This window comes from Lynx rufus, unplaced genomic scaffold (assembly GCF_022079265.1).
Source record: "Lynx rufus isolate CCGP_SWC_20201006 ecotype Redwood Valley unplaced genomic scaffold, mLynRuf1.p SCAF_5, whole genome shotgun sequence".
NCBI lineage: Eukaryota > Metazoa > Chordata > Mammalia > Carnivora > Felidae > Lynx > Lynx rufus.
The window spans coordinates 27,327,834-27,343,009 of record NW_025814867.1 but is presented as its reverse complement, the minus strand read 5'-3'; the positions used below and the strand labels follow the sequence as shown (position 1 = coordinate 27,343,009).

The 15,176-nt window shown below is 41.1% G+C and overlaps 1 protein-coding gene across 1 annotated transcript in view; it reads right to left on the bottom strand.

Annotated features, from left to right (window-relative positions):
• NEK11 (NIMA related kinase 11) overlaps window positions 1–15,176 on the bottom strand; it is a 261,051-nt gene that overhangs the window by 141,098 nt on the left and 104,777 nt on the right. Inside the window, exons 8-11 of the mRNA XM_047099560.1 lie at window positions 13,932–14,017; window positions 10,790–10,909; window positions 8,315–8,408; window positions 2,398–2,512 (exon numbers count right to left, since the gene is read on the bottom strand). Of these exons, the coding sequence (XP_046955516.1) occupies window positions 2,398–2,512; window positions 8,315–8,408; window positions 10,790–10,909; window positions 13,932–14,017 (415 nt within the window). The remainder of the gene's footprint in view (window positions 1–2,397; window positions 2,513–8,314; window positions 8,409–10,789; window positions 10,910–13,931; window positions 14,018–15,176) is intronic.

The window sequence follows — 15,176 nt, the reverse complement described above, 5'->3', positions numbered from 1 at the left end:
GGCTGGTAAATCAATACCTGGTCTACCATATTGAAACCTCCATGACAAAAGATAAAGGAGGATATTGGCTTGAGTTTCCCAGTAGCAGGTGCAACCTGTGGTCAGGGCTAGCCAAGGAGTAATCTGACTACTACAGTTCACAAAAATTAGCATAGGGATACAAAAAGACTCTGCCTTTTGAAAGTCCAATTCATTTGACTCCTGTCTGCTTCTTACAAACCTATTGCTCCCATCCACCACCTCCAAATACATACACTTTGGGGAATGGAAAGGGTGCTACTCTAGAAGTTAGGCACTTCTGAGTTCTTGAGCAAATTACTTAATGTCTTTGGTTTCTCCTCCATGGAATGAGTAGTAAGTACTTTTCCTACTTTAAAAAAAAAAAAAAACTCTTTTAACGTTTATTTATTGTTGAGAGACAGGGAGAGACAGAACATGAGCATGGGAGGGGCAGAGAGAGGAGGAGACACAGAATCTGAAGCAGGCTCCAGACTCTGAGCTGTCAGCACAGAGCCCGACATGGGGCTGGAACTCACACACCATGAGATCATGACCTGAGCCGAAGTCAGACGCTTACCCAACTGAGCCACCCAGGCACCCCGGTACTTTTCTTATTTGAGACACAGAGGTTGGGCCCAGACTTCTTGATCCTAGACCACCCACTCAATATCCTGTCCTGGGGATTCCTCTTTTTACATAGCGATGGCTCTGCCTTATATAGCAAAGCATAAGCCTTCCATATCAAGTGCTATCCAATGGCCTCTCAGTTTTATATTTTTGGAAGGAAAGGCCCATGGGATATTTCTATTCTCCCAAGTTTTACCTTTGGAGAATAACAACATATTAAAGAAATACTTGAAAAGGATTTAAGATGCAAATCCACCTAATATATATATTTGTTTGTAAATAATACCTGTTACCATATGGCTTCCACAGTACCATTTTAAAATGTCAACCTAAAAAGCTTTAGGTGCTAGTTTCCTTACAGGTGAAGGAGACAGCACAAGCTTTAATGGCTCTGGCAGGAAGATATCAAATGTGAATTTGGGCTGTGATGACCAGTTAATCCAAATTTCACCACTTTCACCCTCAATTTGGAAAGAGAACTCAACTACTGCCAGAGAGCTGTTACACCATTGTGCAGCCATGAGGATGCACCTTGAAGACCTCCCACTGCAAGGAGTGTAACTGGCCAAGGGCCCCAGGGCTGTGTTCTGAAATCCATCCCTGTGTTCTGTCAGAGGCCACTACCACTGCCAGAGTGCAGCAGGGATACTCGGGCAAGCCCCTAGCGACTGACTTTGCTTGAAGACTTCCTGATGTCTTGGTTGCCTCTGTCTGCCTAGCAGACTAGTACACATCCACCAAACCTTGCTTTTTTTACTTGGAACATGACTTGAATCATGGCCTGATGATTCTCTCAGCCTTTTCCAGCTCCTTCCCTAATGCCTTCCATGTAGCCATTTCCCTTAATAATATCCTTGCACTTTTAGTCCCATGTTGACATCTGCTTCTCAGAGGTCGAGACTAACATATCATTCATTTATCTATTCATCCATCCATCCATCCATCCATCCATTCATTCATTCAAGAAATATTAATGGAGTTCCTACAATATTCCTAGCACTTTGTGCTAGGCACTGGGGATAGTGGTACAAGACTGAGATGGCCCTGAGGTGGTCATAACCCTTCCTCTCAGGATCATAAATGCTTGCCTTTCTTTGGCTCTTACTTTGTGTGGGGCACTAAGGTAAGAGCACATCACATGCCTACTCTCATCTGCTTTTCACAACAACCCTTAAAGAAGATATTATTCTTGCTTCATGGATAAGGAAATTGAGATCTAGAAAGATTAAGTTGCCAGAGGCTTCCCTAATACAGGTAGCTTTTTCACTCCTAAATCATGTTTTTAACCATTAAGCTAGGATAGATCTCCCTCATTTGGGTAACAGTTCTGAGCACTTTTCTTCTGGTATTGTTTGCACATCCATTATCATCCATATAGTTGATTTTCCAAGGTCTGACTTCATTTATTCACTTTACATTATGAAAGCCAGGGAATCACTTATAGAAGAGGGACATGGTAATTCAGCACATTTACGGTCCTACACTATTCCAAAGTCAGTTAATGATGACGTTGTTTAACTCATGTAGAAGAGGTTTCTCGCCTGGTGTGAGTTTCTAACTCATCTTCATCTATCACAAAGGAGATAGGAGAGGACAAACAAATCCCTTGGCTTCTCTGCTTTTTATCTTGGTCCCAGCTCAGCTCTGGAAAACTGATGGAAGTTGGTCACATGCATCCAAAGCTTTTCTCAGAAGCCAGCCAGGCCTACTGGAGGGTCAGCCATACCAACCTATGTGCCAACCCTTCTGAATACTGATGCAAACTCATACCATGATCTCCAAGGTCAGCTATGGTGTCTTCTATACTTGACTCAAGTGGGCCAAGATCCAAGGAAGGAATGGGCTGAGACTCAGGCAGGTTCTCTGAAGTCAGGTCATCAGATTCCTTGTGGAAGGTAATTAACAATTCATGAGAAGCTGATAGAAAAAAACAGCATTACCACAAACGAAACAATATTGTTTAGAAGACTATTTGGAAATAAAAGTCTGCCTAATCCTCTCCCTTAAACATGATACCATCTCAAATTTTAAGAAGGCAGCTTGAGATAAGAGAAACACCAATTAAGGTGACCTTAATCTTCTACACCATCAATTTCAGCTCCATGACTAGGGTGAGGCAGGAGGAATGGCCATGAACACAACTGAAGGGCGTACTCACTTTTAGGCTCCTGAAAGAGAAGGAGCGATCAGCAGCTAAGAACAAATACCCTCTTCAATTCTGCATCCAGGGTATCACATCTACCTCACCCTAGCCCAGCCCTGCTCAGTTTCCTCATCTCAGAAGTACAGCTGTTGCCTTGGATGACTTCCACGTTCTCTTCTAGCTTTAACGGTTCCATGATGCTGTGAATTCCAGTTTCCTAAAGAAAGAGATCTAAAAGACCACATGAAAGAATTCACACTTGGGTGCCTTGGGGGCTCAGTCAGTTAAGTGTCAGACTTTGGCTCAGGCCATGATTTCATGGTTTGTGAGTTCCAAGCCTCGCATCGGGCTCTCTGCTGTCAGTGCAGAGCCTGCTTTGGATCCTCTCTGTCCTTCCCCCACTTACACACACTCTCTCTCTCTCAAAAATAAACAAACATTTTTTAAAAAGGAAAGAATTCACACTTCGAAAAAAGTAAAATTCTCAAATATATATATCGGTATTCCAATAGATCATTTTGCTTTTTTTTTTTTCCAGTTTTTTTTTTTTTCAGTAGAGCTAATGTTGAACTGACCTATTTTCCTTGAAAAGTGGCTTTCATGGAGAACTACTCTGAGAGTATCTTATTAAAAACAGAAAGTTAAATTCAAACTAATCTTAAATGAATAAGCAAAACAAAGCTTGCCATACTGTGGTATGGCATTTGTGAAAACACAGTCATAAAATATTTTTAAGAAGTCCATTTTTTGTGCTGTATACTTGTTGCAGGAGGTGAAATTGGTTCCAAATTTGAAAGGATCACCGATAGCACACAGGCAACTTTAAGAACTTTAAGCACACAGAGACTGCGCGAAATGTGTTTTCACTTTTACATCAGAAATCATTGGAAAATCAGTACCTGGACCCTCAACGGACTTTGATTCACTAAGATTCTCTTTGAAAAAAACAGATAGAATTGTCATAATTGCTTCTCTTAGCAAGAACTTGATCCGATCGTGGATTCCCATTATTATTTCATTCTTGGAGACCTGAGCTGTTACGCACTTCTCCACAGAAAGCCAGTTCTGGCCCCATCACAACTGGATGTGCCGCAGGATAAAAGAAAGATCAGGCTTCTCATGTGTATTACAGGAATCTAGTTTCTGTTTTGTTTTGTTTTGAAGCTACCATCCTTTAAAGAAATAGTGCCTAACCTGAATCCACATTCAACTATGCTTCCAGATTTCAACACCCAGATTCAGCCAAGCAGAAAAGGCCTGCCAAAATAAAAGGCCCCTGTCAGTTGGGGTCTGGAAAACAAAACAAGCTATTCTCCTAAACGCCTTGAAGAATTTTTATAACATGTTTAAGAAATGACAGAGCCAGCCCATTTTTCTCTCTTAACTCTGATTTTTATCTTATATGACTGCTTTTGAAATATAAGGTAGTTTGCTTCAGCTGGCAAGAAAAGGAAGAAGGAATTGAGAACAGAGCCCCAGTGAAATCAGGATGAAATGAAATCCTAAATATGTGTATGGGTGAAGACGGGAGCATTTTCCTCTTCCTTTTCTCTTCATCACGTTTTTCTTCAGCTTCTTGCATCTGATTAATCCAATTTGTTTCTTACATTTTATTTCATCTTTTCCAGCTCACTGGTGTTTTTCCTTGAGATGTTTAAAGCTCTTCAGTCCCTCTGCAAAGTGTTTAGCTTCCCATTTTCTCTCTCCTTTGTTCTTTGAGTATCATTAAACCTGCCTCACTCTGTGCCCATGAATATGATTAAATGTGTCTCTTGCCTGCTCAGGCCCCTCTCTTCATCCTCCTTCTGGGGCCAACAAGGAAGCCCAAGGTCACTTCCCCTTTATGTCTGTTCCCTTTAAATGCTTTTTCCTAAATAGTCTATAAGAAAGTGTTCATCGGTGGCTTTTCCAAGCCTTCCTTCATCTGAAGGTGAATGGCTTTCAAGAGCCCCAGTTTCTCTCCATTATTAATCAGAATGTGGTCCTACACCGGCAGGTCGGAATCACCAGGGAGCTTGTTAAAAATTCAGCACCCTATGCCCCATCCTAGACCAAACTAATCAGAATCTGCCTTTTAACAAAATCAACAGATGGTTTGGGTGAATTTTGAAGTTTGAGAAGCATTGCTGTAAGCCATAAGAATTTGGAGGAGAGGGGCACATGGGTGGCTCAGTCGGTGAAGCATCCAACTTTGGCTCAGGTCCTGATCTCGCAGTTCCTGGGTTTGAGTCCTGTGTCAGGCTCTGTGCTGACAGCTCAAAGCCTGGAGTCTGCTTCAGATTCTGTGTCTCCCTCTCTCTCTGCCCTTGCCTTACTTGCTCTCTCTCTCTCTCAAAAAATAAACATCAAAATAAAAAAAAATTAAAGAATTTGGAGGAGAGCCAGTGGATTGCTCACCTGTGAGGTCAAAGAAGATTTTTCTGAAGAGAAGGTGACATTTGAAATTGAGAAGCTGGGATGCTAAAAATGTGCAGAAGGAAGTGGCTGAGAGAAATTCATGAAATAGGGCAAGATACCTGGGGGTGGCTATGCAGCCCTGTCTGTAAGACTGAACCAGCTAGAAGAAGATACTGTCTGCAAGAACCACGCATCTGCTCGCAACATTTCCTGTCCCCATCAATATGTAAACTTAGGAATGTGCTTCTGGAAAGCTCAGAGTCAAAGATGTTCATGACACTAAATCTCAGATGACCAAAGAATGAACCAACACCTCTGGACAAGACAGCATTAGGCACTTCCCCTCCTGCTCCTTTTGCTCCTTGCTGATGGAAACGAGATAGAATTAGAAAGAACTAGGTAGACACTGGGAAGTTGGGGGTTGGGACTTCATGAGATCTTTATGAAATCCTTACTTTCCTTGTCTGAGTTGAGCCAAGATCTAGACTATCCTGTCTGGATCTCATGTTCTGTGGGATAATATACAATTAATAAAATCTCCCAAGATTCTGCCTGCCATAAGGTCTCAGTTTTTTTTTTTTAACATTTATTTATTTTTGAGACAGAGAGAGACAGAGCATGAACGGGAGAGGGTCAGAGAGAGAGGGAGACACAGAATCTGAAACAGGCTCCAGGCTCTGAGCAGTCAGTGCAGAGCCCGACGCGGGGCTCGAACCCACGGACAGTGAGATTGTGACCTGAGCCGAAGTCGGACGCTTAACCGACTGAGCCACCCAGGCGCCCCAAGGTCTCAGTTTTTAAAAACATGTTTATTTATTTGTTTGAGAGACAGAGACAGAGACAGAGAGAGAGAGAGAGAGAGAGAGAGAGAGAGCAGAGCCCAATGCGGAGCTCTATCAGTGCAGAGCCCAATGCGGAGCTGGAACTCACAAACCGTGAGATCGTGAGCTGAGCTGAAACTGAGAGTTGGACACTTAACTGACTGATCCACCCGGCGCCCCCATATAGTCTCAGTTTTACCTTAAAGTTACTGCAGGATCCCCCAAGGATCCCAGCTTACAGGAGGACAGGATCACTTATAGTGTATAGGATCACTTACAGTTGTTTAACACTGATAATAATATCCGAAATGAAAAAATAACTCACAAATTATTATTTTGAAAGGTCAATGAAGAAAAGCAAAAACATCAAGTAAATTATCAGACACTAAAATGTAAGATCATACTTGAAACTACATTTGTATTTGCCATACAGCAACTTCAGGAATAAAGAAAGTTATTTAGGTCTTATACAACAAAATATTACCACATCTGTACTTCTCAATTTCTAATCTCTGAGGATAAAATCCCTTAGAAGCAAGGGTCCTTTAACATTCCAGGGAAAATGTCCCAGTTTTATTCAGATGATTAACAAGTAGTTTCACACACACTAACAAACACAGAATCTCTATAATCATGCCAGATTCCTCCTAAAGACCTTGGCAACTTGCAATTCTCAGTCCCATGGCAAAGAAAGCTGACAGACCTAGGAAAAGTCATGCACCTCCAGAAGTTATTTCAGGACATAAAAACTGGGGAGCTGAAGACAAGCACTCAGTGCTTGGAGGGGGCTCAGGTCCTTCCATGCAGTGGTGAAATCAAGACCTTTCTCCAAGTAGGGATCCAACATTGCTGCTGACCCCATCTCTTTCAGCCAGCAATTTCTCTGTTCACTAGGTTTCATGAGTGGGAATGATACCAATTCCCATGTCTCTGGGACCCACAACAGATCCCACAGCTGGCTTCACTTAATGGAGTGGGCAATGGGAGGAGAGTGGGGTGAGTGGGATTGAGCACATGTCAGCAGTGTCCCTACATTATCTGCTAAAGGGTCCAAGAAAGAGATACTCTTTTTTAAAAATGTTTATTTCTTTATTTTGAAAGAGAGAGAAAAAGAGTGAGCAGGGGAAGGACAGAGAGAGAGGAAGAGAGAGAGAATCCCAGGCAGGCTCCTCACTGCCAGTGCAGAGACCAACATGGGGCTTGATCTGAAAAACCTTGAGATCATGACCTGAGGCGAAATCAAGAGTCAGATGCTTAACCAACTGAGTTACCTAGGCACCCCAAAGGAGAGAAACTCTTAAGGTCAGAGAAGCCTGGGTCCCTCAACTGGTCCAACTTTGGGTTTTCAGAAATCTACAACACTCACAACCACTAAATATTTCAGAAAGGTGGATTAACAAGTGATTCTGAGCTCTGCCTGGTTGAGAGTTTGGTGCTCTCTGATCACTGAGCTACAGCAGAGCTAGTGTCCCCAGACTCCAGGGATCATCCCACAGCTTCAGGGGGCTTGGTTCTTCCTGCTAAAGAAAAAGAATCAGATGCAGAGATCTCCAATGAATGAAAAACCAGAATTTGAGACTGTAAAGTTCTCCATAAAAATGACTCCTTCCCATGTTGCTTTTATCAGAAGAGATAGGAAGTTGGAGTTGAAGTCTATTGTACAAATACGACCCTGAAGAAAGACTTCCTTAAATATCAGAGCCTATACCAAGACCCATGATGTTTTTAACCATTAGGGAAAATGGTATTTGTTATTCAGGAGCTTGGGATGCAGGGGACATGATTCAGGGTCCATTTCATGGGACTCCAAAACCCTACTTATTATTGGACTTCTAAGGTAATTATTCAAAGTTCAAAAGGGGTATTAACACAATGCACAATGATACAGACAGGAGACAAATAAAAAGTGAAAGAATAAAAGATAAGACAGAAAGAGAACGATGGACTAAAGAGGTAAAGCAACAAGAGCATGGCTGAAATTCAAAATTAGATATGAACACAATTTGCTCTGCAAAGTCATAACTTTACTCCTCAGTTGTTCATTCCGTGCTGATTGAGTTATCCTGAACACAGTATGCACTTGGATGTTTTTGGATGAATCTATCAATCCATCTCTAAGTACAGCTGCTCTGAATTACTGTCATCACTAACCACTGGCCTATATTCTAAAATAAACCCTACTACCTCCTCCCTGAATGGGGCAAAGTTGGTCTGGATGCCTTTTTTCTCCCCTTTGTCCCTCTTCCTGCCTGATCAGCCACATGAATGTGATGAATCTGAAGCAATTCAAAGTCTGATGTGAAATTTAAAACAAGAGAGCACTTACATGGAGAACATCAATAGTTAGCTGCTCAGAGTTCCGAGATCTCAACTCCTGCATTCGTTTGTTATTTTCTTCATATTTTTCTTCTGCAAGCTTTCTGCAGATTTAAAGTGAATGTAGAAAAAACAGCTGCATTTTGCTAAAGCCACATCTATACTATGCAGGTAAGCGTGATCCCTGTTTCAACAGGCAAACCGGGGTGTTGGGAAACCAGGTCAATGGGTCTCTCCCTCATCAAGGAAAATGCAGTGCAGAACCCACCTGATTCTCTTTTAAGCACACATGATAATGCTCTGGCTCCTCGTCCATCCTTAAGGCCCCTAAAATGAATGCCTGAGGCATGCCTCTGAGGCAAAAGAAGGTGGTTCTTTCTTTGATCCCTGGGCATTCTCTGTGGTGGCAGGGGTGTGCGCCCCTGACGCAGGGGTGTGCGTCACAGTGCCCAGCACATACTGATAACTCGACTACTGTTCTCAGGATGAATTAACCCACACACAAGGAGATTAGAGCTAGATGTCAAAGAATTTACGCAAAGAACATGAGAGTCACTGTAAAGGGGAATTTTTCTCAGACACATTTTGTTTTGTGTGTAGTATAGAAGAATAGAAAGTAACAGACCTGGTACTAAACTGAAAGAAAGATTTGAGTTCTGGTGATTACTTGTGTGCTAATTTCGATTTAGATTGTTGAAAAGTCACTGAACATCCCTGTAGTCAAATTTTGTTTATAAAGTGGGTACATTATATCCCTTCTGACAATAGAGTCTTTTTATGACTGCACTCGAATCCTAAAATAATGATCAAAAACAATTCCAATGTAATTTATTCACAAAATTAGGACCAAACTAGTTAAAACCATTGCCTTTAAATAAGAAACATATTGAATGTCATGTGGAAGATGGATTACTTACTTTGTGTATAAAAAAGTTTTAATCTGAAACATAATTTGTAATATGCATATAAGTTATTAAATTGCCTTTTTAATCTGTTCCTGTCAGAGATTTCATTTTCCTCTTACCCTCAAACAATGACATGAGTCATGGTACCTCAGGAATATTGCCATTCCCGAAGAGTTAGAAATAGGCCTGGGACTGTGACAGTGGCTCAAGGGATTTATGTAAATATATTTTCTCAGTAAAACCCATACTCAGTGGTGCCGTGGTTTGCAGAAACCAGCTTGCACTAGGTTCCCAACAGCAGATTGTGTCCATATCTTCCAACTGAACATTCGATGATATCATACCGGTGGCTTGAAATTGGCCATCATGGGAGTATTTACACCCCCTGCCCCACAACCCCAGAGGTGGTTGTTAAACATTTACCAGCACACGACTACCCCTGATGCACTCTGACAGAAATACCTTTCCACACTGATTACAGAAAGTGTGTGTTAAGGGAAAAGAAGTAGTCTCACCGATTCTTCCTTGGTTCCTCATGATACGCACTGCAAGTGCGAGAATACCTCTAAATCCTCTTTCAGATATGCTACCAAAGTCACAAAATGGACAGATTTGACTTTCAGGTCTTTTCTGTCTCTCTAGTTGTTAGTTGGGGCTTCTAAACTACTAAAAAGTTGGCAGAGGAACAAAGAAGAAGAATGAGGAAACTGGATAATCTACCAACTGAAAAATCTGTCTTTCAGAAATCGGGAGTCTAGGTCTCTTTGGAATTTTCCCTTTTCACGCAAATACTTTAATTCCTAGTAAAACTGTCCACCAGCAGCCCGCCTTGAGCATTGACTTTTCAAAGGGTTTCACTTGGCAGAACAGAGCTGCTTCCAATCTGCTTCCTAAAGCCAACAATTTCCTGCTGGGACATTCTTCTCCCTATAGACCAGCTAGGTCTCCTGGCAGAGGGAGTACAGCAAACATCTGGGGAGTGAGGACAAGATAGTGAAGCCACCCTCTTCACTCTCTCGCTGGCATATGTACAAGAGGTGTCAGGGGCGCCTGGGTGGCTCAGTCGGTTGAGTGTCCGACTTCAGCTCAGGTCGTGATCTCGCCGTTTGTGAGTTTGAGCCCCGTGTCGGGCTCTGTGCTGACAGCTCGGAGCCTGGAGCCTGATTCAGATTCTGTGTCTCCCTCTCTCTCTGCCCCTTCCCTGCATATGCTCTGTCTCTGTCTCTCAAAAATGAATAAACATTAAAAAAAAATTTTTTTAATAAAAAAAAAAGAGGTCTAAGCAACAATGAGGCTTCATTTGTAGGCTGACTCTATATTTTCATCACTAATTACCTCCCTGATAGTCAATCTTTCTTTGCACCCAAGACTGAAAGCCTGACATTAATGGTGGCTGGCATCCAATAACCACCTATGGCTGAAATAACCGTCTTTTGAGGGGACGAGTAAGTGATGAAACAAATATAAATGCGTATATGCATTTTGATTTCTTGTTTTTGCCTTTGCTTTTCTTTAGTAAATTCCTTTGGAGTCCTGTGAAGTGGCCAGAGCCCAAGGTACCCTAAGGAAAGGCAACTTACTTCAGCTTCCTGGCCTTCTCATCAGCTGCCTGGAGCTTCCTCAGCCGCATCCTTTCTCTTGGTGTCATTTTCTGCACTTCAGACAGCGCCCGCAGAGTCTGCAGGTGGATCTTTTTTTGCCTATGAATAATAAAGATCCCCCACATGCAGCTCATCCCAAACACGCTCAGAAAAATTAAACAAATATTTTACAGAAGTATCATTACATTACCAAGAAGGGGGAAGCATCTGGAGACAGGCCAGGCAAAAACTAATAAACTCAGGGTAGGTAATGAGCCAACCAGGACTGTGGTTAATTGGCAATATTTTTCAAATTAGACTTTTGTTTAAAAGCAAATTACATATTTAACAAATTTCTGCTCATTTCATTGCCTATGACTGCTTTTTATAATGTAAGGATCAAATTAGGATCTTGGCCATCAAGGAATAAATGGACTGGCAGACTAATTCAACCATGTGCATAGGATATACTTTGGAATTAGGCAGGGTTTGAACCCCATCTCTACCACACATCAGCTCTGTAGCCTTGGGCAAGTTACTAAACCTCAGTTTTCTCATCTGTAAAGCACAGGCTATGGTGAGTACTATATGAGATACCGTATATACAGTATGTGACACATAAAAGGCCCCATATGGTAGTATTTTAGTAGCTACATTTTGTTGACTATGTTGTAAATTCTATGCTTCACACAGTAGGTAAGCATGGCACAGTGGTTATCACACAGATTAATAACAGTCTCTGGGTTCAAATATAGTGCCCAGGTTACATGTATAGGCCCTCAGGGGGTAATGTTTTAGGCATGTTCCTATAACCTAGTTTCCTTGAGTTGCTAATTATTCTTTCCCGAATGCCTGGATTCTTATTTTATTTTATATTAAGGTAGAGATGTGACAGTAGTGGATATTTTTAAAACACTAGACTAATCTTGGCTATTACTTTGTACTGCAACTGTGAAATAGTTTACCTGATGGCGCTTACAATTAAAGTTACTTAACCTCTCTATGATCATTAAAATAATAATAACAATAATAATACTAATGACACTTAAGTCATAGGGTTCTGGTGAGTTTCAATGAGTTGACTCATGTAAAGTGCTTATAACAAAGCCAAACACCCCCAAAAATATTAGTCAATATTATTATTTAAGAGCCTCTTTCTTCAGGTAAAGAAATGTGCTTACATTACTCATGTATTGAAAGATCTGCAACCATATTCTCAATGACCTTTGTTTCTGTGCCTGACTTGGTCAGGGCCTGATACTGCAGAATGGCTTTTGTATTCAACTCCCTCCTTAAAAAACACTAGAGAAGTCTCCTCTATTTCATTTATTCCCCCTCTAGTCTTTATTATTTTGTAATAATTCTAATTATTTTGGAATATTTTGTGTAATTATAATGGCTACTTGTAGATAGCTCTTATCCCTCTGGAATACAGTTGGAGCCTCTAGAAGACACAAATTTTCTGGAATATACATCCTTTATTTTGTAAGATCAAATAGAGATCCCTAAAACGTAGTCATACATAGTGAAAAAAGTGACAACTTGAAATCATATTTTATGATGAGAAAGACCACCCAAACAATTGGATTCCAGCACACTTTAATTGTAAGTGCCATCAGGTAAACTATCTCACAATTGCAGTGCAAAGTAATAGCCAAAATTAGTCTAGTATTTAAAAAATACCTACTACTTTCACATCTCTAGTTTAAAATAAAAAAAAAAATAAGAATCCAGGTATTCGGGAAAGAATAATTAGCAACTCAAGGAAAGTAGGTTTCCCCTAGTTAGCCCCTGAGGTACAGGGTATTTTAACTGGAAATCATGCATTAAACAAAGACTTTGATGAACCAGTTTCCTCAGTTTGAATGTGAAACTGGAAAACAGTGCAGTTGGAAACCACTGGACTAAGGGGTAGAGTAACATATCTGTGTTATTTGGCCTTGAAGATTAGGCTAATGAGGGCTACTGTTCCCACCTACAGCCTTGCACATCTCTACCTTTGCCCAGGGTCATTAAAAATTAAATAGAGAGTTCCTTCAGCAAAACTGTAGATTTGGTCTTTATAAGTGGTGCTCCGTGGAGTTGTGCAGTCCACAGCCTGAAGGGCGATACATGGCTGTTCAGAAGTAACCTAGTATTCTACGCTCTTGTATGGTATAGCACAGAAATTTTGAATGAGGTAGGAGAGAGAAGTTAAATAATTATGGGGGCGCCTGGGTGGCCCAGTAGGTTAAGTGTCTGACTTCGGCTCAGGTCACGATTTCGTGGCTCGTGAGTTCAAACCCCACATCGGGCTCTGTGCCCAGAGACTGGAGCCTGCTTCAGATTCTGTGACTCCCTCTCTCTCTGCCCCTTCCCTGCTCACACTCTGTCTTTCTCCCTCTCAAAAATACACACAAACATTAAACAAATTTTTTTTAAGAAATAATTATGCTTGTTGGGGCATCTAGGTGTTCAATCAGTTGATCGTCTGACTCTTGGTTTCAGCTCAGGACATGATCTCACAGTTCATAGGATTAAACCCTGCATTGGGCTCTGCACTGGCAGCGCAGAACCTGCTTGGTATTCTCTCGCTCTCTCTCTATCTGCCCCTCCCCGACTTGTGCTCTCTTCATAGTTATATATCTCTATATTTATAAATGAACTTTCAAAAAATAGTAATAATTATGTTTGTGAAAAACACATTCTCTAGTTATATGTGTATCTGAAGAAATAAATTTTGGCTTATTTTCAATTGTCCTAGGACTTTACAATGTTGTCTTCTCAATAGATACTCTGCCAGTTCCTGTTAAACAAACAAGATGTGAAAACCATTTATGCTTAATATAGAAGGTTCATTAGCATAAATATCACTAAATGTTTGAGATATTAATTTCTCTATATACTTACAAGGCAACTGCAGAGCTACCCTGCAGATCTGTAAGCTGTGCAGTGGTTTAAAACTTTTATAATTCAATTTGCTACCACCTGGGGCAAAGGGGCTTTGGAACGCCAAGATACTGAAGCTCCTTAATTTCTTGGCAAGACTTAAGTGAATTCTAGGAAACTCCAAGCAGTCAGCTTAGCACTAATAGATTTTTAAAGACAAATGCATTTAACATTTATGCTCAATGGGCTTTTTAAAAACAAAGCAATTACTTACATGGCATTAATTATCTGAGCAGCCTCCTCCTGACAATTCAAATTCTTGTCTTCCAGAGTCATCTCTGAATATCTACACATCAGGTGCTAAAATAGAAAACAACCCTGATGCACCTTAAATACTCCTCTTCAGGGATGAAAGGGCATAAAACTACCAGGGGTCTTTTCTGATGTGCAGTATTAATGACCATGCCTGGGAGCTTGAAAATAAAACCCACTGGTAACTATTTTTCCTTCTATAAAGGGTTACAAAAAATTGCATGGTAGCTTACGCAGCTTATGCTTGTCTCTCCAAGTTCATCTTGCACTGCCTGCTCTCTCACTCCCTGCTACCCACCACGGGCAGGCCTCCCATCAGCTCCATGAACACACAGGCTCTCCCCGGCCTTGGGTCCGTGTCCCCACTCCTGGGGCCAAGACTAGGGTGGGACAGAACGAGGCACTCACTGCAGGTGCAAAACTGAAGGGGCACCAAAAGACTCAGTAACCAAGATAAGTCATATTTTAAGGCAATATTATAAAAAATCAAAATTAATGCAAAAAGCCATGGAGAATATAATATCAAATGTTTAGATCTTGCCATTTGCAACATGGATGGATCTAGAGGTATAATGCTAAGTAAAGTAAGTCAGAGAAAAATATCATATGATTTCATTCTTATGTGGAATTTAAGAAACAAAACAAAGGAAAAAAGAGACAAACAAACGGACCCTTAAGTATAGAGAACAAACTGCTGGTTGCCAGGTGGGTGGGGGATGGGGAAACGTGACGAGGATTAAGAGTACACTTACTGTGCAATGAGCACTGAATAACGTACATACAGAACTGGTGAATCACCGTATTGTACACCTGAAGCTAATATAACTGTTAACTTTATGTTAATTATACTAGAATTAAGAAAATAAAATAAATAAAAATTTATAAAGACAGGACCCAACCCTGAACATGCACCAGACTACCTCATTTGCATCACCCTAATACCAGCCCTGTTGGATCTCGTCTTTGAATTTTTGATATTTTGTTACCATGGACTTTTAGAATTTTTAAAATGTTTATTCATTTTTTGAGAGAGAGACAGAGTGTGAGTGGGGGAGGGGCAGAGAGAGAGAGAGAGGGACACACAATCAAAAGCAGGATCCAGGCTCTGAGCTGTTAGCACAGATGGGGGGCTCAAACCTAGGAAACGTGAGATCATGACCTAAGCCAAAGTTCAATGCTCAATGAGCTGAGCCATCCAGGCGCCCCA